A 25,195-nucleotide genomic window follows, 5' to 3' on the forward strand; every position below is an offset into this window, starting at 1 on the left:
ACCTATCCCTTGCTGTTCACCCCTCCTCCCCCCCGGCTGCTTGCAGTGGTGAGCTGGGTTTGGCCAAGAGCCATGTGCCAGGACCCTTTAGCAGACATAGTTCAGTCTGCAGATCATCTCCACATCAGAGCCAGGTATCACAGTGGGCACATCCTCTCAGGCCATCTCCCGGCATGCATCTGCTCCGGCCTCTCAAAGCAGTACCAAGGCATCTTGATTGGAAATGCATGTGTTCAACCCCAGCACCCACATTGCTTCAATTTGGATGGCTCCCCCAGCCACTGTCCTCAGGAGAAACTCCTGTCCACAACTATGTGCAGCCTGGCCCATGGGAGCYGGGGAAGGGGCAGAACCGACAACAGGCACTCAGTGCACTAGTCCAGCATTGCCTGCACAGCTCGCATGTTCCCCTGGGCTGGGGCACCCTGCTACCATCGCACTGAGTTTTGCGCACTCCTGCATCCTGCATCCCAGGGTTGGGCTGGCAGCTTGTATGTCCCAATCCAGAAAACCCATCATTCAACTCAAGCRAGGCTCTACCGCCTTAATCCCACAAGACAGTAAAGCACATGCTCTACAGGTCACTCAGGGAACAGCGCTGAACAGCTTTTGGAAGCAGCTTAGCTCCTGTGCAACCTGAATTCAGGGCACTTTGCCCTGAGATGTCCGCACAGCGTGTGAAGCCAGTGAACTCCCCACCATCCCTCCCTGGGAAATGGGCTCAGCTTCCCTGTTGTACTCATGTGCTCTATTCATTAGCTCTCTGAGCCTTCTCTCTGTTTGCTCAGGGCTTTAGTTGTGTTTGCATTGGCCTCTTTCAGCAGTGCCACCATCCTTTGATCAGGGATCATTAATACTTGTTTAATTAATGCCTGGCTATGCATCACTGGGCTGCCAATCTCATGGGCTATGATTGAGTAATATCATTTCTCTTTGCTTAAATAAAGCTGACTGAAGTTTTAAATTGTTTTCTTGTCTCTTGTAGCTGCACTTCTGTTGCCTGGCAAGTTGCAATCCTTGTGGCATAGTGCTTGGCTTGCTACTATTATAGAACATTTGTCCCATCCTGCTTGGAAACATTTAGATTAAATAGGAAGAGTGAGTTTCCCTTGCATTGGTTGCATGGGGAGAAAAAGGTGGTGGTGGGGGGGGTGATGTTGTTCAGACCTAAAACAACCTTGATTTTAGTTTGTTGCTAARTTTTGCTAGAGGGTTATGATATGGCTGGAGGCTTGGGTTGGGGTATGGGAAAATGCAGACTTGAGCCCAGGCACAGCTTCTGCAGCAATTATTGCTGTTAAAAATTGCTATTACCTACAGCAATGTTCCTGCAGGGGCAATGTCTCCCAGTAAGCCCTAGCGTGGGGCGATTTTTAGCCAAGAGACCCAAGGAGAAATGCCAGGTGCCACCACGGAAATCACTCCAACTTGCAGTCAGCACCTGGGGCATTAGTAAGCCCCCTGAGACACCACGGAGCAGCTCTGCAGTTCCCACTGAAAACGGGGCCTGCAATTCCCAACAGTCCCCAGTCACATCATCGGGGCTGGATAGCCTGCAGCTCAGCAGGAAGCCCCAACTCCCACTTGCCCTGTGGCACAGGCTCATGCTAGCAGCCTTCCCCTCCCTACCCTTCACACACTCATTTACAAGGTGCCTTTTTAGAAATTCTTGCATAAGTTCTGCTAACACCACTACGCAGGACTAAGGACACAGGCTATCAGTAGGTTTTACCTGCTTACAGTGACTGAGTCAGCCTGAAACATTACTGTTCAGAGTAAAATGAGTAGTTACTTTTTGATCATTTTTTCCTGCTAAGGGAAGCCCAACTAGGTTGTCTTAGCCCTGTAACAGTGTGGCCTTGAAGGCATCTACCCATGCCAAAATTAACTTTGCTACCTCTGCAATTATATATACATATACATATATATATATATATATTTATATAAAATATAAATACATACACACACACCTCTGCATAAATCATAGCCTAACAGGCTGGCCTAAATCATCTTAGAGGCTGTTCAACATCTTTCAGAGGTTAATTCAAAAGGGCCAGCCTCTCCAAGCCACCAGTGAGACCCCCTCTGAATGAATCAAGGTGTAGAAGTCCATGCTGAAAGCTGTATTGCAGACAGCTGCCTGGCAAGAGAATCAATGCCAAAAGTGGTTGGGTCATCACTTAAGGTCGCATGGCCCTGCCAGTTGTGAGCTCTCCCACCACTTGCTGCGGCTGGGCAGCGCACCAGCCAGGCGATCTGCAARAGATAGGTGCCCCCACTGAGCTGCACCCTGGGAATGTGGCAATCTCCTTGTTCCACAGCCCAGAAGTTTTCYCTGCAAACCAGTTTTTCCAAGCAGCTAGGAGCAACTCAGCTTGACTGCAGGGCTGCCAACCCTTTCCTCTGTGGCTGATGGTTGACCAGTAGACCTTATTTCTCCAGGCTGCTTTTGCRTTAGGAGACCCAGCCAAAGGGGGAGGGGTGAACTTGGGCCTTGTTGAATTTCCRCCAGACACCCAGCACAGCCCTGTCACCTCCAAGTCCTTCTCAGTCATTTCTCAGCTTCTGGGTGTAACTGGAGGTGGTGAGCATGTTGGCAGTTTAACCTCTCAACAGCTGAGCTGAGTATAGCACAGGACATGCAGAGGGTTTTCTGAAGGACCAGCCTCCCCAGCTCTCCCCGCTGAACCACACAAGACCAGATGCTGTAATGAGAGCAAGGTCCCCAAGCTGCAAAGCCACAGATCCCTCCAAACCAATCACCCAAAGCTCCAAGGGACATACATTCATCAGGTAGGAAGCATTTATTGGGTAAAGTTCAGTACCGGCCCAAGAGAGGATTCTTGGATTGATCTCCTAGTATTAGAATTAAGACAACTGTAATTTACAATTAGATTTTGTTATCTGCAACTTGCTGCCACATTAGTACCTCAGTCATAGCTCACAAACTCAGCAGGAAGCTCTGATATCAAGCTGTGATTCCTTTGCAGTGGGAAAACATCTGAGTGATGCTGTCCTCTCACCTCTTTCCTGTACATCCCTCCATGCTAAAAGAAACCTGTGCCCTCGACAGCAGCCCCTTCTCAGGGGTCACGGTCATCTGCATCTGTGGGTTACCCAGGTTASGACTGGGCTCTCTACACTCCTCGCTGGAGACAGGGCAGTTCTGCTGCAAACACACTACACCCTGCTCTGCAGCGGTTCATTCTGCCCCATCGGGAGCTGCTGGGGGAGGGGGAGGATTACATGGCAGATACGTAGCCCTAGCCAGCTTCCAGACTAGCTTCTCCAAAAAAGCCCTGGCATCTAGGCTTTGGGCCTACAGTTTGTTCCAGAGCTRCTTGCAAAGAGCATGGAGGGAATTACTTGAATGTAAGGCTGCGTTCCATGGAAATGGGCTGGCCAGACTTTGTCCTACAGGCTATTCAACCCCCCGAGCATCCTCAAGGAAACACATAACTGGAAGGCAGAATACTCAGGTACAGCTATCCTATGCCCAGGGATTTGTATGCAGGAAGAGCTGTGGCAAGCACTCTTAGGGTAGTGCTGGGGCAGGAAGGCACAGCACCAGCATTTCAGTCTTCTCATCCATTTTTGCCATAGGTGATGTCCTCCCACCGTCTGTCCACAGACAAACCCCCAGGGCCACATGGGCACTTCTTGGAACATGCACAAGGGAAGCACTCTGCTCAACACATGCAGAGAAACCCAGATTTTTCAGAGCATATGGTCTGCTGGAGAAGAGCCAACTGTGCAAATCAAGGTCTCTAATCAAAGAGCAGCATTTTGTCTCAAACTATTTCCTATAGGTTCTTCATTTGTAGCTAGCTGTAAATACCCCTCAGTGCTCTTCACTGTCATTGTAGTCTGATTTTATAGCTCTAATACAAAGGAGTGCCTGCATAAGGTGACTGAGAACATGCAACAGCCATACATCAGCCTCCCATGGCCTCATCCGTCAAGTCACATACAGGCAGCGTAACAGGGGAAAGGGCCGGGCACCACTACATCTCAGGGGCTGTGGTCAGTGGGGTCGCACTTCAGCATAACTTTTATTCCCTCACCCCTCTTAGTGGTCTCAAATGCTTCCAGAGCCTTTTCCAATGGGAAGCGATGTGTAACCAAGGGCTTGACGTTGATGCGCTTGGATGCAAGAAGAGCAATTGCCATGGGCCACCTGGAAGGGAAATGTAGAACAGGACATGAGAGCAGTTGCTGGCTTGGGTCCAGGAGGCCTCTGTGAAGGTCTTTGCTCTCCAAGAGCCCCAGCAAAGGACAAAGGAAGAGCCAGAGTTTGCTATAATAATTTGTACAGTCCAGGGAAGCAAGGGGAATTTTGCCCACTATGGCTTTCACAATGAGACAGTCCACTTGCAGACAAGCCAGACTCCTCCAAAATGCCAGCACCTGGCCTTCCCTTGCTACAGAGCACAGGAGTTGAAGGCACAAATGTTAATTACATACTTTTTTCATTTTGGCTTGTTTGCAACAGCGAAAGGGTTTGAAGGGTCTCTACATTTCTTGGCACCATCTGCTGTTTGAAATGGGGCATTGGGTTGGAGGTCCCATCAACTGATCAACTCGCCTGCTTTACTGTGATTGGGTTTGTAGTGCAGGATTGTTCCAGTAATCGAGGCATAAAGTGCAAGATAAACCAGCCAAGCTGTCTGCCCTGCAGTGCGCATATTTGAGAGTGACATGAGGTTTAACCAACTGTAAGGAAAAACAAGCTTTTTCACTTTCTCCCTCCTTGCAGAAAACAAGAATTTCTTAAGGACACTGCGGATGAGACACACTGAGACACTTCAGCCCACCCAGCCCTGCACAAGACTCACGTGTTGCAGTAGCGGAATATCCCCTTGATATCCACCTCCCGCACGGCAGCATTAACGATGGGTACAGTGACCATTTCAGGCCCTAGTCCCACCAGCACCAAGGTCCCGCCAGAGCGAGTGGCCTGAAGAACACATACACAAATACATTTTATTTTGCTAAAGAAAGTTAGTCACTACAGCCAGAGCCTTCACAGTAGACTGTAAAAAATAAAATCATTCTTTGTGGCTGTAACACACTGCCTGGACAACAACACAGAAGCCAGGGGAGAGGCAGGATGCTGTCAGGAGTCCATGAGTGTGAAATGTGATAAATACCACTCAGGAAATATTTTTCTGAAAATTCCTGAAGGATTTTGGTATCTAAATTCCATTCTGAAAAATGCCTGGCATTTAAGAGTAGAAAAAGCTTTCTGGATTTTAATTGGAGAGATTTAAAATGTCTAAGAGCCTGATATTCCAAGTTTTTATGTGCCTGAAATGTAGCTGAGCCACAAAGAAGCTTTAAAAAGCACATAACCATCTAGCTATGGTGAAAGTTAGAGATGATGTTGCTGATTTACAGGTAATCACATCACTATGGGGCTTTAGAAAGGTTTTGAGACTACTAAGCCCCTCTCCTCAACCATCATTCATATGCGGAAGCATCCTACTCTTCTACATTTCTAACCCTGAAGTCCAAGCTAAGGCCACAGGCAGCAGGAAAATTCTCATCAGAAGCAGCCCACAGCACATGTATGGCCAGAATAAGAGCAGACCAAATCCACCTGCACCCCACTGGCAGAAACCACCATGTGCTGGGTGTACATGTATACTGACATTTTAATGCCACATAGCCAAGGCACAAGAGACAAGCTGGGAAAATCAGTATTCGCATTACAGTAACACCCAAAAGCTTTTGCTGCAATTAAGTCCTCATAAAGTCCATGCTCCGAGGGAAGGCAGCTGAGGAATTGGATCAGATTTTCCTGGCCCAAAGCCAGCCAGCAAACCAGTATCAAAATCAGGAGCACAGTCCAGGTCTCCTGAGCCTCCCCAAGTGGATGCTCATCATTCAAAACACAAGTCACTCCAAACAATATATCCTAGGTTCTCTTACGAGAAATACTACACTAAGGTCTACTACAGACTTAAAATTAAATGACAGGCTTGCAGAATCTCCTTTGTGTTTCCAGAACTCTCTTTAAAATAACATTAACTTCTGAATATATAAAAAACTATTTTCTTCTTATTTCTATTTTCATCCTGAATGAAGGTAATTACTAACAGCAAATACTTCGTATCACTGTATCACCTGAATTTTCCATGTTGTATCTATAACATGTTATCAAAATTTACAACTACAATTAAATCATTCTTTTGGGATGGTTTCTTGAACTCTCTTGGAGGTCAGCTTATGTCTGGGGAATTGCCACCACTGCCATGCTGTCAAAGAGTCTGAAGATTTAAGAGGGCAGGTAAAAGTTGTGAGGTGGTTTTCAGGAGAGACAAGACCAGACTAGCATTATCCCACTTCAAAGGGGATTTGGGCAATTCACCTTGCAGGGGTTGCCAGGAGTCAGCTGAGCCCAGAACAGGAACAATATTTGAGCTGCCACTGGCACATTGATCCTCTACGCTACCCTACCCTACCCTACTCTTTTTCTGTAAATGGTTTCATAGAGATTTGCTAAAACTAATCCTCTCTGCCACAGCAGTACCAACAGAGGCCAAAGGCCTTTCAGACCCTATAGGTCACGATTGATAGGGGTTTTTTTATTTGCTTTGTCAGTGTATTCTGCCTTCTCTTCTGCTGATGTTTTACAGTGGAAAAGACTCTGAAGTTCACTTTCTGAGGAAGGATTCCAGTGTGGGAGCCTCACTAACGATGAACACAGAGTCCTACAGTAGATGTATATAACAAATATTCTCCTGTGACTCTGGTCCTGATGCTTTTACCCCTAGGTTGTTTACTAGTTTTATGGACTGCCTTAGAGGCCTCCTATTCCCAATGTGCTTGGCAAAAGGCAAATTTTTTCACAGCTTTTATGCTTTTTACGAGTTGTTCTTGAAACTCTCTTTTCAACTGCCTTCTTTTGATTTTGCAATATATTGAGTCCAAGAAAAGATTTGGGCCAAGAGGGACCTCTGGAGTTGTTTGGTCCAACCTCTTACTGAAAACATGGCCAATTTCAAAGTCAGATCTACCTTCAAACTGATCTGACATCAGTCTGCTCAGAGTCGCATCCATCCAGGTATTGAACATCTCCAAGGATGGAGATTTCCACCACCTCTCTCATGCTTGTCTCAATGCTACACTCACCCCATAGGAAATTCTGGGGGGGGGCTTGCACACAACTGGAATTACTCTTCTTGTAACTTGTCCCTTTTGTATTTTGTCCTTTGAATCCTTGAGAAGAGTCTGCACTATCTTCTCCACAAATTCTCATCAGGCAGTTGAGGACAACAAAAAAATCCCTTCTTTAACTGCCTTCTTCACCTGCCAGAACTTACACACTTTATTATTCTCTCCACTTGAACACAGTTTCTACTTTATGATCTTACTTTTACCAGCTCCCTGACACTGCTGTTTAGTCATGCTCAGGTTTCAGAGTTTTACTGTAATCTCTTTAGTAAGTGGTAATGTATCTGAGTATCAAATCAGATTGTCCCCATGATGTCTGCAAAGACATAAATCTGCTTAGTTGTCTCTCTTAGTTTGGTCTCTAACAAGCATCTCCACCAAGGCCCCTGAGACTAAGCACTGTAAGAGCAGAATAACGTCATTTGCTGCTGTGTCCCAGAAAAAGGAAAGCAAATGCCAGTACTATACCCCAGGAACAAGTGATACTCACATAAATGCCAGCCTGGATGCAGGCTTGCACTCCTGTACACTCCACGGTTATATCGGGCATGCAGCCAAGCAGACTTTCTACTTTGGAGGCTACCTCCTGCGGGGTCTCATTCTTTACCTGAATGGTGAAATCTGCCCCTATCTCCTTGGCTTTCTGCAGACGAGAGGCAGATAAATCTGGGAAAAGATGATACAAGTCAACAACTAGAGCACTATACGAAGCAGAGCCAGAGGTAAAATCTGAGCTTGAAATTCACTTCTCACGTGATGTCTCGACAGTGGTGACACAGCTACCTTGTTAGGCGACCAGCTGTCATCTATCTCAGGAAAGAAATTAGCATTTGTTACATGGTAGGACAAGATGGGAAACTACCATCCTCTAGTACTTTCTCAAAATTTATGCAGCCCGTCAAACCAAAGGGCTTCCCATCCTTAAAGTATGCAGGATGTCACCCTAAAGAAGCCCTGATGCAGGCACTTTTGTCTAGAGGCTCAACATGTGCTTGTAGAGCAGCACAAACCAGGCAAGGAAAGTGTCTAAGTTCCCTCCCTCAAATTCACACAACTGTCAGGGAGGAGGTGTGGAGGAGATCTGATGATTTTTCTAGGCAGGCAGAGAAGAATAAGCAATGGGGACAACTTAAGACCCAGGAGATGCCACAGATTTTCTGGCTGCAGGGATAGGTATGCTTCAAAGAGGCAAAGCGCAAATTCTCCAAACTCATAGACAAGAGCACACCATCTGAAGCAATGTGCAAGTGAAGGAACAGCTGCAACTGCCAGACTCCAGAGCAGTTTTCTAAGAACGTCATTTCATAGGTCTCCAAATTTTCCTTCAGTACTGCAGGAGCACCAAGAGGCTACAGTGCCAAGACAGATCAGAAGGTCATGCTTAAGTCCAAAGAGCATGCACATCGAAATTACAAGCACGGATGTGACTGCAACATGAACAGCCGTGGCCAAGCTCTGGTGCACTTATACTAACCATGTTGGTGTGGCAGTGCTGCTACCATGCCTGCCTTGGGCTAATGCATGTTGCAGTCTCAACACTCACTGCAGAGCAGAGGAACCTTAGCGCAGGAAAAGGCAAAAGGTAGTAGAAGAACAGGACAGATGGGGGAGTGCTAAGCTATTCTTGACCTGCCTTGAAAAGTGCAGTTATGTCTTACCAAAGCTGCCAGCTGCCACTGTCTAATCCTGCATTGCTCAGTGCCTCTCTGGCAATGACTCTCATGAAGCAGCTTCACTAATTCAGTGGGAACCTTAATCCACTAGTGGAACAGGACTGTAAGAAAAACACAATATACACAAGCTCAGCAAGTTATTCTAGGCAAGAGCCTACAACTAGGCAAGTCTCACCTCTCATTTCTTACATTTTCCTTCTCTGGCTCTTAAGATAAGGTACTTTGCTATAGCTCACATTGTCTCCTCAAGAACGTCCTGGGCACTGCAGGCAGAGGCAAGGTCACTCTGACTTTGCTCCGTTGTGGCTGGAAATTCCACAGCTATGGACAACACAGCACCAAGAAGCCTTCCTGACCGGAGATATCACCCTGTGCTCAGAGGACCTTTAATTTGGCTGTTCCACTTCTAACAATACCAAATGAGAGGAGATCAAGTGTTCTCTGAGGGCTTCCTCAATGTGTGAGCACACAATGCTCAACTATCAGCAGATGCTTTCAGCTGAGTGAAATGCAGAATGCATTAGCTGGCAATACTAAGTGAGTCCCTGCTGTTACAGATTATCTCCCGTCCTTTTACCCTTCTTACAACAGGGCCAGAGGCTGCTGAGAGCTTCTCAAGGCAGTTTCTGCCACAGATGAATTATAAGGCAAGCATGTAAGAGAAAGTGAGCGCAATATAACAATAGATTTGGTCTAGGATGTCTCATTAACCCAGAGAAACAAGGTAGGTGAAGATAAACGTCTGTGAGGATATGGCTGTACTATGGTACTCTGTCCAGAGGAATCTCTACAATTCCTTAAATATGTGTTTTAAAGACCTAAAAAATCTAAAATAGCCCATAACTAATGGCCTCAAGGAGTTATCCTTCCTTGCCCATCTCTGGGCACAGAGTAGTTGCCATCACAATACTGTTGGTCTTCCAGAGGAAATAAAGGCAAGGAAACAATTTGCTCCAGAACACAGCCAGCACCAGCAAGGTTTGGCCTTAGTCAAGGGGTCCTGGTATTGGCCGCATGTAAAGAAGCACACTGTGACTGGTCAGTCTGGACAGGAGCACACCAGGAGACCAGGACCATCATGGGCATAGTAATGGTTCACACAAGAACAGGCATCCTTTGACTTGGAGCTTGGCAAAAGAGTTGTTGATTCAAGAAAAGTGAATTGTATTCAAGGAGAACTCACCCTGAGAGCCCTAAGAAAGAACTCATCTCAGTAAAGCTAAGAACATTCACGCAACCTGTCCTGACATGCCTATGGAAGACAAATTCTTGGTTGAAGTTGAAGATGAAGCCCTGGCCAGTACCATGGAGCAAGTTGCCCTGAGTAGCCACGTTGTTCATCTCATCTCTTTCATGTTCCCTGGAAGGAACCTATCCATCCCTCTCCAGAACCCACTAGGGCCAGAACATCTCTAGACATGTGGAGGTAGACAATGGAAAAGAATAGTGGCACCTCCAAGACAGAAACTACCTCTTTGTTGTGCACTGAAGCAGTGGTCCAAAGAGGCCTGTGTCTTTGGATTAGAAGAGAAACCTGGATCAAAGGTGGAAAATTAGCTGTAATAGCCAAGACTTCTCAAAGTCAGAGCCGGTGGAGTGGGCAAGTCTCTCCAGCCAGTGGTCCTAGGCTTGAAACTCAGAAAACCATAGCATTCACAAGTCTTCTCTCCAAGACACACAATGAGTCCACCACAAAGAACATACCCCTCCTATGACGGCATAGCTTCTTTCCTGGTTTCAAAGAAATCAGAGATGAGGGCAAGGTGAAAACAATGAGGGAAAAGGAGATTGGAAGACAGAGAGACAGCTATAACCCTGTCAAGGCCACTGCCCTAACATGAGCCACTCTGACTCAGCTCCCATGCTGGAAGGAAGCAGGGCATCTGCCCTGCCCCTTATGCAGCGAATGTGATGTTACTGAAAGGGCAGGCCATAGACATGCCCCTGCCAGCAGCAAAAAGGCTCAGGATACCAGGTGCAGGCACACCCACCAAGATAAGTACCCAGGAGACCTGTGGAGGATGTTTCAAGAAGAGAGAACAAAGGGTAATAAAATGTAAATGAAGTAGGAAAACTCAAGGCTAAAAAATAAGAGTAACATCACCTTGGAAACCCTGGCTTGAGCTCTTTCCTGTGGCTGAAGAAGGTGTTAGTCATTTCTGTCCTTCCCAGGCCCTGAGCATTGGGCCTCAGGTAACGTGTACAGTCATGCTCGATGCTCTGCTAGTTCAGCTGCACTCTGAGGCCTACCAAGGAGCAAGAGTTGCTCTTTTAAAGGCACTTGAAGAGTCAAGAAGCACTTCTGCCTGGCACAGCTGGTGTCTCCCACATGCTGGTGCACAGGAAGGAGGCCGCAGGGGCTCAACTGTACTCCCGGCAATGGGTCGAACTCCCCACAAAGTGTCCTATTCGGAACACCAACATGCAGCAGACAAAGCTGGATTCAGCCRTTTATCATATCTGGCCATTTGCTAGTATATTTTATACCATCCCTTTGACAGAAACACATCCAGAGGCAGCGCCCCTGCGGGCAGCCTGCCAGAGGAGGAACAGATATACTTCTGGAGAGAAAGCCCACTCTGTCAGCCAATGCACCTCAAAGTGGCCACAGAAGTAGCTGACGGGCAGCAAAAACCACAGAGCATACTCCACACTTCTCCTATAGTTGCCCTCTAGTTTGCTGATCCACTCAGGAAGGAAGTCATCATGTAGGATAGATATATGGATCACACCAGCAGTACTATCAGACTCAGTCAGGACTGTAATAACATCTTTGTATAGCTGGCATAAGTGAATCATTGTTAAGCATTTACTTAGGCTGATAGATCTGCAAGTTATATAAAATGAGAAGGTTACTGTATTATCTAGAGCTCAGACATTTTGAGTTTGTTATTCGGATTTTAAACTTAGCTGAACCCAACTCAATGCTTGGGAAACTGATCAGTTATACAGTTACAGAGCCGCATACTGGTTCTAGTTAGAATTTCATTTTCACTTCTGGCCACTGGAGCTAATTAAGTTTTTGTCTGTAGTCCATTCTTGTAACTTTGCTCCCACAGAAGTGATCAAATTGCACTTAAGCTTCTTGTGATGGTTAACCAATGGATGCAATTGAATGGGCGAAAATCTTTGAAGTTCTCACACTTTCTATGTTGGGCTAATATCCTTGAAGCTCTCATACTTTCTACATTGATGATCCTTCAGACAGAACTTGAATTCTTTTCCATTATTCATCTTCCCCAAACAGACTTCCAGGATTTCTGGAGCACAAGGCAGCAGCACCAGGGATTTCAGACTTAGACAGCACAAGTGGAATAATTTCTCTTACATAGGAATTACTAAGAGTCCCTTTAATGACAGGCCAAGCAAGGCCTAACACTGTCAGTGGAATAACCAGACTGTCACTGCACTTGCTGGGGAATAAGGCTGCTCCTTTAGATCCCTTTAAGAAGAAAAACAGCTTCTCAGGGCAACAGCAACATCCGCAGCAAAGATAGACAGGAGGTTTCCCATAAATATCAATCACATCCCTTCAGTAGCAGAGTGCAGAAAGCTTTAGACCATAGAGAAGATGAAGAGTCAGGAAACAAATCAACCAACCTCTTCTGCACCCAACTGCATGCAATCCCCTAAATGGGAGAACAGCAGTCTTGCCAGGATGAAATCACTTCTGGGAAAGGAGCAAAGGTTATCAGAAGAGCCTTTTATAAGATCTTTTATCAGGCAAGCTGCCATAACTGGGAAGAAAGCCAAAGTCTGGTGCACGCAAGCTTTTGGGAAGGGTAGCGTTGAATGTTAGCCTCCAGCTACAGTGCCAGCATCTCTCCAGGAATGATAGGAAAGGGACCCAACTCCTTGGCAGAAATGTAAGTTTCCAAAATTTGCTGACTCCAGCTATGCCACAGAAAAACATTGCTGAAGCAATACAAGGTGAGCTCTCCCCAGGTCAGGAAAAAGACTCTTCTAGATTTCTAGATTTGCATGCAGCTTCTCCAGACAAACACAGATACTTGAAGTAATCAGTTTTAAATGTGTTGTGCAGACAAAGCTTTTCACAGATAAAAACATCCTAACAACTCCAGGCAATGAATTCAAAGAATCTGGTAGCAAAGTACAAGAGAGCCTTTGTGGGCAGACAATCAGCTCACAGGTATTGGCTCCTAATGCCACCAGAAAAAAACAGTTCCTTGAGAAGGATGTCAAAATCCCCTGGGGCAAAGAGCCAAAGAAAATCCATTCCCCTGCCCACATCATGCACAAAATATCTGACAAGGGACAGCACCTGCATGGGCACCTCTGAACCTCTCACACAAACACCTGTCATGCAGGAAGATGTGTACAAGTCAGGATGACTACTTACGTCAAGGCTTAAAGATATGAAGGGGTTAATTCTATGTAGCCAAACTTCCTGACTTGACAAATCAGGCACCAAGAACTTCCTATGGCCATGTGGAGCCATTCAGTGTCAGAAGGACAGTTACAAAAAAGGATGGAGAAACTAATTTCAGTAGCCGCAGATAATACAAGGGGAAACAGACAAAAATTGCAGTTTGGGAAGTTCAGATTGGACCCCAGGAAAAACTTCTTCATTAGGAGGCCATGCAGTTCTGGACTAGATTCCCAGAGAGGTGTGAATCTCCATTCTCAGAGGTTTTCTACACTCAGCTGGACAAAACCATGCTTGATCTGATCCACTGCAGGTGACAGTCCTGCTGCAAGCAGCAGTTGGACTAGAAATGTCCAGGAAAACATTCACACCAACATTTCTCACAGAAATAGCTAGGAGGCTGAACTAGACGATCTCGAGAGGTCTCTTCCAATCTCAGCTCTCCTGTAGTCCTGTGGATATCAAACAGGAGCACCCATCTGATGTCCCAGTGCCAGTTATAGCTGGCCAAAAGACTGTGAGTCAACACACTGCACTGTGAGCATGATATGAGCAATGACTGAACCTATACATTCAGCAGAAGAACAGTCTAACCAAATACTAGAGCATACAGAAGTCCCAGAACACAGTTATATAAGCAAGGTCCTTTTATGAGAGGCCCTCTAGGTCATTATGGATAACCAGCTGAAAATGAGAAGAGCAGTAAGAAGGACATCAAATAAGCACTGAAGAGGGACAACGTGGCTGAACACCGAAAGGACTGAGGAAACACTGTGTCCAGGCTATCACCTATTACTACAAGAGGAATAAATAAAAACTGTTCAGTGTGAAGCTCCAAGAATAGCTCCAAAAAAGGTATAAAATACACTGTGGTACTTGACTACTTGACTTATCAGTGCAAAAACGGAGGAGGAAATATAATCAAATTCTATAAGCCCTACAGGGAAGAGGAAGTTTGATACTCAGGGCACCATGATCTAGGAGCCAAATGTGCAGCAATAACTGACAGCTGAAAGTTGAGGTCAGAACAGCTCAAAATGGAAATAAAAGGAAAAGTTAGTGATCAGAGGCACTAGGAGCAAATAGAGCTTTTATAATTCAGCACTTTGACATAAAGATGCAATTTCTCTTACCAAAGACCTGCTTAAAGTCTACCAGAAGTCTCTGGGCTTGATCCAAGGACTGCTCATTAGCTTGTCATTTATGCACCTACACAACATGTCTCTGCTAGGAAGCAGAGGTAATTATCTTGGGCTGCTAATCTAGTAGAGAAGCAGCAGTTGTAACCTGCATCTTCTTACAGATGCCAATTAGTGGGAAGATCAAGGTCTCCCGGGAAATGAGTTGTTTATTAGGATTCCCTCCAGACAAGAACACTACTATTGCATTCATGAATAGATCTTCCATTGTGCTTGGACTACCTTCCCCAGCAGTTGCCTTCAAGGAATTATTAGGAACCAGTCAAAGTGTTAAACCATGAGAAACAGGCATTCCTATGGGTTAAAAGGACTTACCTGTAACTACCACAGCTGCTGCGCCCATCACCTTAGCAACAAGCACGTTAACAAGGCCAATTGGTCCTGGGTACAAAGGGGAGAGAGAGAAAATACACAACTGCCAGACAGCATCATCCATAAGCACAGAAGATGCCAGGAGTTTAGTTCCTGTGCTAAAGGAGGCTCCAATGGTGTTTCCAGGGGGGGTAGTTCTGGGATCACAGTATCACCATGTACCCAGGGCAGGGAGTCTGAATGCTGACAGGGCAGATGTTGATATCTGAAGGATCAAGGAAAGCACTGCTTGCTCCTGCGCTCCCTCAAGCTGGTAAGCTCAACACACCCAGACACTGCACTTTGGAGTAGGACTGCTCAAAATGTGGTGCTATAGTGCAGTACAGGCAAGGAGAGCCTCAAGATACCCCTCAGTATCCATGCAGCTCTGCCATGACCCATGCTTACAGCTGAGCCTAGAAGCACAGCTTGCACATCGTCCTCCACCCTCCATTCCACAGAGCTGCAGCAGGCAGGGAACCCAAGGTCTGAACATATTCTACCATACCAGAGCCAGACACGAAGACTTTGCTTCCCAGAGTGACTCCAGCTCTTCGGCAGGCATGAATTCCCACAGAAAGGGGCTCAATAAGGGCCCCTTCTTCAAAGGTGACATTATCTGGAAGCCTGCAGGAACCAGACAGAAGCAATATTCACCAAAGATGTTTATCAGGGTGATGGAAGAAAAACGTGATATTCAAACACCAAACATAGGTCTAAATCAAAGTGGCAAAATATGCTCTCATCCTTCAACAGAGAAATGCAGGGCTGGAAGGGATTTCAAGAGCTTGAACTGCCTCTTCCCCCGCTCTGAAGCAGCACTCAGCAAGTCAGACCTAACGCCCATCCTCAGTTTTCCTTGCTGCTCACTCCCTTCGGAATAAAACCCACTGCTCCATACACATCACCCCAAAGGCTGCATTGTGGCTAGGACCCATCAGTGAACTCCCAGTCCCCTCATATGGCAGGAGTTATTTAGATCCAGGCTTTCGAAAACACCTTCCTGCCTAACACAAGCCAATGATGATGCCACATAAAGCAAAGGTAGCCAGAACCAGGCATCTCTGTCACCCTCTGGATATCCTCATGGAAACATAGTGTTTCAAACAGTAGACAGGCCCCAGTGTGCACCTTCCCAGCAGTCCGGAAAAATGTGGCATCTGGTATAAAGTGGGTATCAAAAGCCTTTTAGGCAGAAATGACAGTGTAATGCAGCTGGCACAGATGACAGCAAAAAGTAGAGCAGAGAGAGACCCTTCTCTACTCCTGTAAGAAACAAATCTCAGCCCCATAATGCTCAGTGTAGCCTTTCAGAAAGTCACCATCATAACCTCTCCCACAGCAGGTGCCGAGAGCTGTGTCTGGGAGGAAAGTTAGTACTAGCAGAGCTGAAACACCTCTTCTTTTTGACAGCCCTGGGAAGCTTGAGGCCACATCTCAGCCAGGCCAACACAAAGCCAAAGTAACCACAATGATAGTTGTCTAATGGCAGTTGCAAGACATCAACATATCTCATATCTCTAGGAGGCATTAAAGGGCTGACTCCAAGAGTTCGAGTGCCTGAGAGTCTGGCATCACATTTGCTCCTCCTGAGTCTGTGCACTGCCCTGCTAGCAGGGAGGGCAGCCTTGTGGCATAATCCCATTTCTGCCAAATTAGTCAGACCGCACAACACAGAGCCTGTCCTGGGTCTCTGTGGCAGCTGCAGAAGGACAAATAATACCTGTACAAACATCTGACAGCCCACCAAGTTCAGCTGTCAATGTTTTTTATCAAATCTGTGCTGACACAGTGACTCCATGCCAGGGAATCTGCTCTGCATCAGGTGGCCACGGCATTTCCTACCTGAACACGGGAGCACCAGATCCCAGGTTTGTGTTTCGCAGCTTAAGCTTGAAAATTTTAGCCAAAGTCATTTGTATCCAAATTGAAAAAAAAACAAAAAAAAAAAAAAAAAAAAAAAAAAAAAAAAAAAAAAAAAAAGGAAGAAAAAAGCCCCTGCAAGAGGATAGGTACAAACCAGCTGTCAGCTGCTTCCACCTAAGCAAAAGCTTGGGAAATATCAGAAAATTTTGTTTTAATAAAACAGAGAAAATCAGCAACAGCAGGTCTGGACAGTGAGAAGTTGGGCCCATGAGGAGAGCATCTCAATCTTCCAACAGCTGTTTGGGATCTGCTTTGGAAGGAACTTTCTGCCTGAGACTCTCACGATAACTAAAAGCATCCTCGTACCTCTTTCAGATTCATTCGATCCTGAATGCTAACTCTACCGGTACCAAAGATCGATTCCAGCCACATTTGGCTGCTCTTCTCTGCCCGTTCATAGAAGTACTTGCTCCACAAAGACTGAGAGGGGAATTAAGCTCCAGAGATAGAGCAGTCTCATAGGGCCACTACCTTAGACTATGTTTAACTCCTTGTGTAACTGCGCTTACATGGGTGTTACGTTGCAGAGGTTTGTGTGTCGTAATTTCCACTGTCCTAATTTGCCAGAGTACTGAAGTACACGCTTCCTGCTAAGCACATGTGTAAGTCCTGCTACAGTTAAGAACGTATTCAAGTTCACTGAACTGGATATGAAAGAGATCTGTACTGCTGGTGGTTTAGTGGGGTTGCTCAGTACCATGCAAAAGGTAGCTTGGCAAGAGTGGTGATTTCTCTTCCGGTTCTGCTTTAACTAGGAAGACTTTGTTTCAGTTGATAAAGTGAGGTGTTTGCAGTCAATGTGATGCTTTCTGAAAAGGAGCAATAAAGCTGGCTCAGCTTAAAGAATTAGGCAAAGACCTCCAGGTACAGTCATAAGAAGGCAAGGACATAACAAGGCAACAGAAAAGAAACCAAAAGCAGGGACCAAGTAGGAAAAGGAAAAAAATTAAAGGTTAAAACAATGGTGATATCCTAGGAAATATGCAAGAACTATTTGTTTATGGCTAGCACCAGTGAGAATAACTACATCTGGCTGACAAACCCTTTGCAATGTGGCTTCCATCCAAGTCTCATATACATTATTCACAGATCAGAAAGCAATAGAACCTTTCGTATTCTAGTAACGAGCTCTCACTGTGACACTCAAAAGGGCCAAGAGGTGATTGCTTCAGATAATTTCCCCCCCCCCCCAAGGAACACATATTTCGCTGCAAAAAGAACAATGACTGACTTGTAGCAGAAGCTGGCACTGTGTTTGTAGTAGCGGCACAAGTTCCCATCATCAGGAGGTGTTGCACAGAAGAAGATGGTTGGAGAGAGGTTGTAGCGTCCAAGTTTGCAGAACTCATCTATTTCTCTTGGGACACCCGGCTCAATGGCCACTCGATCACCTGCCAGGATGAAAGTAGACTGTGTTACCTGGGGAAAAGGTAGGCATGTAGATAGGGGTACTTCAGAATGGTCAAGGAAGAGAGCATGAAAACCCAGCACAAGAGAAGCATAAGGGCACTTACCAACTGAGAAAGATCACATTACACACAGTCGGAAAGTTCCTAACACTTCCTTTGCAGCAGCCTCATCACCAAGATCTCCACAGTTACATGAAAAGAGCCGGTGTTTCAGAGACATGGATACAGATCAGATGGAGGCATAGCCACACAAAAACCTCTCTCTAGCTGCCTTGCAGTGAACGTTAGGAGATCTTCCCTTTCCACTGAAAAGGTAGCCCACCCTCACTCCTGGAAATCCCATAGTCACACATGATCAAATTTTTTTTCAGAAACTCTAGTAACAGGAGTAGCACATAGTCTGGACTCTGTGAGCTCTGCTGGCCACCAAGCTGCCAGCTCTAAAGAGCTGTTCCTCAGGAAGAAAGCTAAAGTAAGGTACAGAAGCATGCCCAAGAGTCAGGCAGGATTTGTCAGGGAACAGAAATTCCTTGATGCTACGATGCAGTAATACAGGCTGCTGAAAGGGCCCATGCCGCAGTACAAGGAGTAACTGTTTACCCAAAATCATGACACAGGATGGACTAAAGAAAACAACTGTGGATCAAAGTACAATTGCAAGTACAAAAAGTACACGGAAGAACTCTTTTTATTTGGCATAGGAAATCAATCAATGACAAATCTCATGATGAAACTCCAACAAAAGGCCTTCACTGGACACAATACAGGCAATATAGCAAAGGGAGGATGGATCAAAGTAAAGATCTCTCTAACCCAGCACACCCTTAGCTCTGATTTGGCCACCGGGAGATGTCTGGGGGAGAGAGGAGCAGGACAAGCACATACAATTATTTCATTTAGTGTTCTCCAAGCCTTCAATTATATTCAGCTCAAGGACCTCCCAAGCTAGATGTGATTTCTCTGTATTTAGTAACCCACAATAGATTTCTCTTCCACTACATAAACTTTTAGCATTCTTTGCCAAAGAGGCCAGCAGATCTGCTTTATCTAATGTGAATGCTGCACATAGTTCTCATAGCCCCTTTCTCTTGTTCTGGAGGAGACAGAGAACAGCTGATCTTTATGTGCCCTCTCCCTACCCTCCATGAGTCTTCAGATGTCTGTCACATGTCCTTGAGTTGCCTCTTTAGGGCTTGAGTTCCTAGCTTACTCACTCATCACACAGAAGCTGTTCCACATCTTCAGTCATCTTGTTGTCCTCGTCTGACCCTTCTTCACTCCTCTTATATCCTTTTGGAAATGAAAAGACCTGAACTGCATGCAGAGCTCCAGAAGTGCCTCAGTAGGGATGCACACAGAGATGTAAGAATGTTCTCTGATTTAGTCTCCCTCCCTTTCCTGACACTGATTTGCATTTTTCATAATTAGTAAGCACTGAGCCAATGTTTTCATGCACTGTCAGAGCCCATGGTCTCACTTTCAGCAGTGATGGTCAGCACATGGTTTTATATGTGAAGATGGTCTTGCTTCTTCTGCCATGGACACCACTTCACACCCACCTGCACTGAAATTCATCTGCATCTTATTGCTCAGGCACCTATAAGGTGTCTCTGCAACTCCTGCTAGCTCTCCCTTGTCCTCTTCACCCTACGTAACTTGCTATTTTCAGCAAACTTTGCAAACTTCGCTGCTCAGCCCATTTTCTAGGACATTCATGAGCATAGTGAATAGCCGAGGTCACAGCACAGGGTCTGGTGGAGCTTCATCTGCGACCTCTCTCCACTGCAGGAGAGAGGCCTTTTGGCCCTTCAGGAACGCAGCAAAGAAACATTAACAGCAGGTTACTGGCAAGAACAATGTACACAGTTCCTGAAGCTTTTTCTAACTTCTTCAGAAAGCACCTTGTACTGCCATACATTTGGTTCTGCCCTAAAGTAAACTCAGACAGCTCAAGATATCACAGGACAAAGCGTTCCTAAAAAATACCGTAAACTACAGTGGCCAAGTTGGGTGCTGAATAGTGCAGTGACATTCTTTGAAGGAGGTGGTCACGGTCAGGCTGTGCTACTCACGGCTCAGAACATCAGATAAATAAACATAACACAAAAGCACTGCCTGCTGGCAATTCCTTCTCAAGAACTGATTAACAGGAAAACAAACAAACAAACAAAGACAGATTTGATTCCAATCACCTGGCTGCAAATGAGTTACTCCTGATCCCACTTTGATGACAGTCCCAGAAGCCTCATGCCCCAGTATCATGGGATCCTTTACAACAAAATCCCCAATCCGACCGTGCTGCCAGTAGTGAACGTCAGATCCACAGATCCCAACAGAATGCATCCGCAGGAGGACTTCTGCGAGAAAGAGAAGGTTTCTTTGTAGAAAAATCTTACCTGTTGGATACTGAGACAACTACCAGCTTGCTGTCCCAGTGCCCCACAACCAGGTCAGAAACATCCAAATTTACTAGGATTAAATAAATGCACTGCATATATACTTTTAAACAGATGGCATATTCATGACATGTCTATTGAAATACAAAACTATATAAGGATTTACAACTGAGGAAAGCTTAAAATGTAGTAAGAACCCTGTCAATAAAAACTAGTGAAATCTAAGAAGGATGTGGCTACTATCTTATTTAAGCAAGAACAGAAGCGCAATCACACTTAATTCCTCCTTCTCCCTAAGCTAGGACTTCAGTCCTGGAGAGAATTAGTGGATTCAACTGCTATTGGCCAAAACTCCTTTCCTATTTAGTCCTCAGATAAGATCATCTGACCTGTCCCAAGAGCTGTGTAATGTGCAATATATAACTGATGAAACAGGAAGCAAAAAACTCCAGAAAACAGCATATATCTTTGATTGCTCTAGATCTTCTTTTCAAGGGGACACACTGTGTGACCTGTTTCAGCTGTGTGTTCTTTTCCGGATTATTTTATATTTCCTCAAAAATATTTAATCTGCTTTTATAGCATTACAGAGTGGCAGAAGAGAACAGGAAAAGAAAACAGATTAGTAAATAACAATGCAATCTAGAAGCAGTCTGTAGGCTTACCATCGGGACCTGGTTCTGGGATTGGCCGGTTTTCCTGGGAGGAAAAAAAACAAAAAAACAGGTTCAGTTTGTACAAAGGCACAAGCCTGGGAGGTCAGTCTAGATTACTCCAGGTAAATCTGTAAGCAGAAAAGATTTTGAGTTCTGTCTGCTCATAGAAGTTGCTGGACAATAAGGCAGGATATAAATGTGCATCATCTCATTTTGCTTACCCAGTGGAGTAACGTGAGCATCCGTTAGGAGTGACCCCACAGACAGCTTGTAAATTCACGCACTAACTTACTGCACAGTAACTTCTCCACGGAGACAGAATCCATGAACCGAACTTCCCTGCCCTGGAACAGCCTCAAGTTTCAGCTGAATCCCTCATACGGAGAACAAATTCATTCTCTGCAACCAGGGATGACTTTGAACTAAATATTTATATGAAGCTTTAAAATTTCACTGCTTATCATAATAGCATAAATAACATAAACGATTGTTACTATATATTAAATATATAAATAAATTATAAATAATACTATAAACAACATTTAAAGTCACACCCTCTGCTTGTAATTGGCACAACACCTGCTCATGACATGAACAATAAGGAAAGGAAAGGAAGGAAACTGTGAACAGAGGCCAGCTCAGGCTAACCATACACACCCAATAGTTATAGAGGGTAGGTTAAAGCCCCAAGTCACCCATCCACCTAAAAGGTCCCCACAGAACTTCTTTGGCTACTTCAAAGGACAAAGAAATAATATTATTGGGTTTTAGAAAGACAGTGCACTGTCATGTTGGTCTGCAACCTCTAAAATTTGGAGTTTAGCAGCATATGAATTTCCGAGCCTTTAACAGGCTCAGCCATACATATCTCCCTAATTTTAAGAAAGAAAATGGTGAAAAAATTAATTTTTTCAAATCAATAAGAAACTCATCTCTAAGATCATGTCTTTAAGAAAGTCTCTGCAAACCAACAAAGCGGTTAGTGCTAACAATGAACTCTTCATAATCCATTTGCTGCTCACATTTAAATGCATCTTGGATCCCTTCACCCACAGGCCAAAACTGGGCAGAAGACCTTTGGGCAGCCCTCCTCTATACAGAGTCTCTGTTTAAAAATTACAGCTACAATTTGGCACACGTTGCAGAAATGAGCCTAATGTTGGTTACCTCATCTTGCATTGTCTATCTCTGACTGTATCTTTTTGCAAGAGCATCTTCAATTTCTACTTATCAAGAAAAAAATATCTTTGAATTTGAGATGAAAGATCACTTTTGAATAGTCCTCCATTTACGAGCTGCACAAATTAGAAGTTGCTATGCAGCAATAAACATGAGATTTTCTCTTCCCTCCTCTGGAGACAGAGCAGGGTATCCCGCTCTGTTTTTGTGGAAAGCTGTGCTGTATTTTAACTAATTAAATACATGCTCAATCCCAGTAGTACTCCTCAAATTGTACTTTGTACTTTTAAACATCACAAAAAGTAAAATTCTGGTAACAACATGAGATTCAATGAGTGTAGGAATACATACAACTCATCTGCACTGTAACCTCAACCCTGCAGGCTGATTGTGCTTGGGACTGCAGTGTAACCAAGAACTGGGGGAAGAGAGTGATGAGCAAGGTGAGGGGAAGCTGGGCAAATATTGACTCATGCATGTATCTCTCTGAAACATCACTCTTCCATCATGGTTAAAATACCTGCTGAACCATCAGTGCCATCTGCGCGCAGGATGCACCAAATTCTGTCAATTAGTGTCAATCAGAGTACAACTGAATCTACTTATATTTTCATCGTTCGGAACTGTACCTACATCTTTTTCTATGTGGGTTGTTTTGTCCCACCGAAGACACAGCTCAGAGCAAGAGTTTTTAAAAGCTGTTGATCTAAGTGTATCTCATTCTATAGAAAATACCTAAGAGTGACACCTGGTGAAACATCAGGTGCAGGTACAGACAGTCTCAGCTGTTTCAAAGGGACTGAACAGACGAGTTCACAACTAGAGATAAAAGCCAACTTTTAGCTGAAGACGTTGTGCATAAGACATTCCTCAGCCCGCAAAACACCTTTTTTCCAGTAAAAGCTGTGCCTAGAAGAAAGTGAATCCTCTAGTCTGATTTACAGAAAACACAGAGCGATTGATTTGGAAGACCCCAAAGCATTTTAGGATATATGTTCTGTTCATTGGTCATCTGTTCACCGGACAGAGACAGCAACAGGTGTAACTGGGGATGTGAAATAGATGCAGCAATGTTTTCTATGACTGGAGACATATAAAAGAGAAGATATGAAAAATGCATATAAAACAATAAATGCTCAAGTGGCAGCAAATGGCAGTTTGTGCTAACCTTGGAGACAACAAAAATGAAGCCAATACCATTTTACAGAGTGCAGATCAACTACTGAATTCACCACGAGCTCACTATGAATTTGCTCCATGGCAAATAGGTCCACAAGACTGCAGAAGGGCATGCATATTAAGGGGAAGATGATCTTACCTAACTTTAGACACCAATAATGCAGATAATGAGCTCAGATTTTACTGTCTGGTTATTGCTCAGTGGGGCAATTCAATGACTGCCATTCAAATCACGCCAAGGAAATCTGAAGGGGAAGCCTAGGAGGATTGTATCCCTGGGGTCCTGCCAACTGGCATGGGAGCACACGACCACCTTTGACATCTCTGGAGAGGAGGCTGTCCCAAGGAAATCTCAGAGATCTAGGTGGAAGCCAGGTTAAAGGCCGGCAACACAGACCAGATGAGATAGCATCCACAGTCACTGGGTGTTTAAGCCTGTTCAAATCTCAGTATATTAGAAATGGGTTCTTGAACTCTCTACAGCAATTCCTTACACGTCTAGTAGAAGTCAGGCTATTACTGCATGTACGTCTCTGTGAAAACTACACTTACGTCACTGTTGGCTTGGAGCCAGACAGGAATAGAGGACACGAATGCTGCTTAGCCTTGGCACGTGTCGCTTGAATGATACAAATCCACTGCTTCCAGGACAATCACCTCGCAAGCGAGCTGCTCCAGGTGTCCAGAGTCCATGTATTCCCTACGGGCCATCCTACCACAACTGATAGTACAGAAAACTGTCTGTCAGTGTTCACCCACAGAAATCTTTCTTCTCTGATTTGGCACCTACCCAACTGGCAAATATAAATCTTTAGCGGTGCAACAAATGTCTCATCACCCAAGTACGTCCGAGCATTTGCAGCCAGAACAGCAAAATCGCTTTGAAGCAGTGATTTTAAAATGAATAAATAAATAAATGCCCTGCTCTCTGCAAGGTGTTCTGACATCAACGCATTTGGCTGCACATCATTTTTCTTTTTTATATTTTGGGAACGCCTTTTCCTGGGAATATCCACCGAATGCATGTTCGGGGAACGCCTTTTCCTGGGAATATCCACCAAACGACGGGGGCTCTCGACGCTCTCTTTCCGCCGGGGGCACGGCAGCAGGGCGGCCTGGCGGGCAGCCCCGCTCACCGACGGCCCGCGTGCCAGGCAGCCGAGGCCTTCGCAGGGGCCGTGCGGAGGCAGCGAGGCCGCAGGGCGCCGCAGGCCGCAACCGCTGCCGCGGGGCAGCCTCCCCCCTTCTCGGCTCCCACCCGCCAGGCCGGTTCAGCTCGCTGACTCGGCACAAGGGAGCCCCCCCCACGGGTCGCGGCGGACGAGGCCCCTCGGCCAGCGGCGCTCGGCCCCCGCCGCCGCCGTCTCCCCGGCGCATGCGCCGCAGCTCCGGGCAGCGCTGAGGGCTGCGGCCTCGCGGGAGGCCCGACCGGGGGTAGCGCGAGTCCGGCTTCCCCCGGCCTCCGGGGCCAGGCCGAGCCGCGGCATCGCCCGGAGCCGCCCCGCTCCCCGCGGCACGGCCCCGTACCAGGCGCAGGTCCCCGGCTCGGTGCACCACCACGGCCAGGTTCTGCCCGAGTGCCGCCATGCTCGGCTCGGCTCGGCTCCGCTCGGCTCCGCTCGGCGCAGCGGCGGCAGCGGCAGCACCTGGGTCCAAGGGCCGCC

The 25,195-nt window shown here is 45.8% G+C and overlaps 1 protein-coding gene across 3 annotated transcripts; it reads right to left on the reverse strand.

Annotated features, from left to right (window-relative positions):
- Window positions 1–2,789: 2,789 nt before the first annotated feature.
- SORD (sorbitol dehydrogenase) lies at window positions 2,790–25,195 on the reverse strand. 3 transcript variants are annotated; one of them, XM_085300695.1, is made up of 9 exons: window positions 25,059–25,195; window positions 21,183–21,216; window positions 20,314–20,478; window positions 17,944–18,103; window positions 15,295–15,413; window positions 14,751–14,816; window positions 7,667–7,842; window positions 4,836–4,957; window positions 2,790–4,177 (listed from the first exon to the last, which is right to left on the reverse strand). In XM_085300695.1, exons 1-9 carry the CDS (start codon window positions 25,116–25,118, stop codon window positions 4,012–4,014), a joined length of 1,068 nt encoding a protein of 355 aa, XP_085156821.1. In that variant the 5' UTR covers window positions 25,119–25,195; the 3' UTR covers window positions 2,790–4,011. The 3 variants fall into 3 exon arrangements, with proteins under 3 accessions (XP_085156821.1, XP_085156823.1, XP_085156822.1); XM_085300697.1 differs by lacking the exon at window positions 25,059–25,195 and adding an exon at window positions 24,084–24,247; XM_085300696.1 differs by lacking the exon at window positions 14,751–14,816.

The sequence above is a fragment of the Rhea americana genome, unplaced genomic scaffold, assembly GCF_003343005.1.
Source record: "Rhea americana isolate MKP2758 unplaced genomic scaffold, rheAme1 scaffold_168, whole genome shotgun sequence".
Lineage (NCBI taxonomy): Eukaryota > Metazoa > Chordata > Aves > Rheiformes > Rheidae > Rhea > Rhea americana.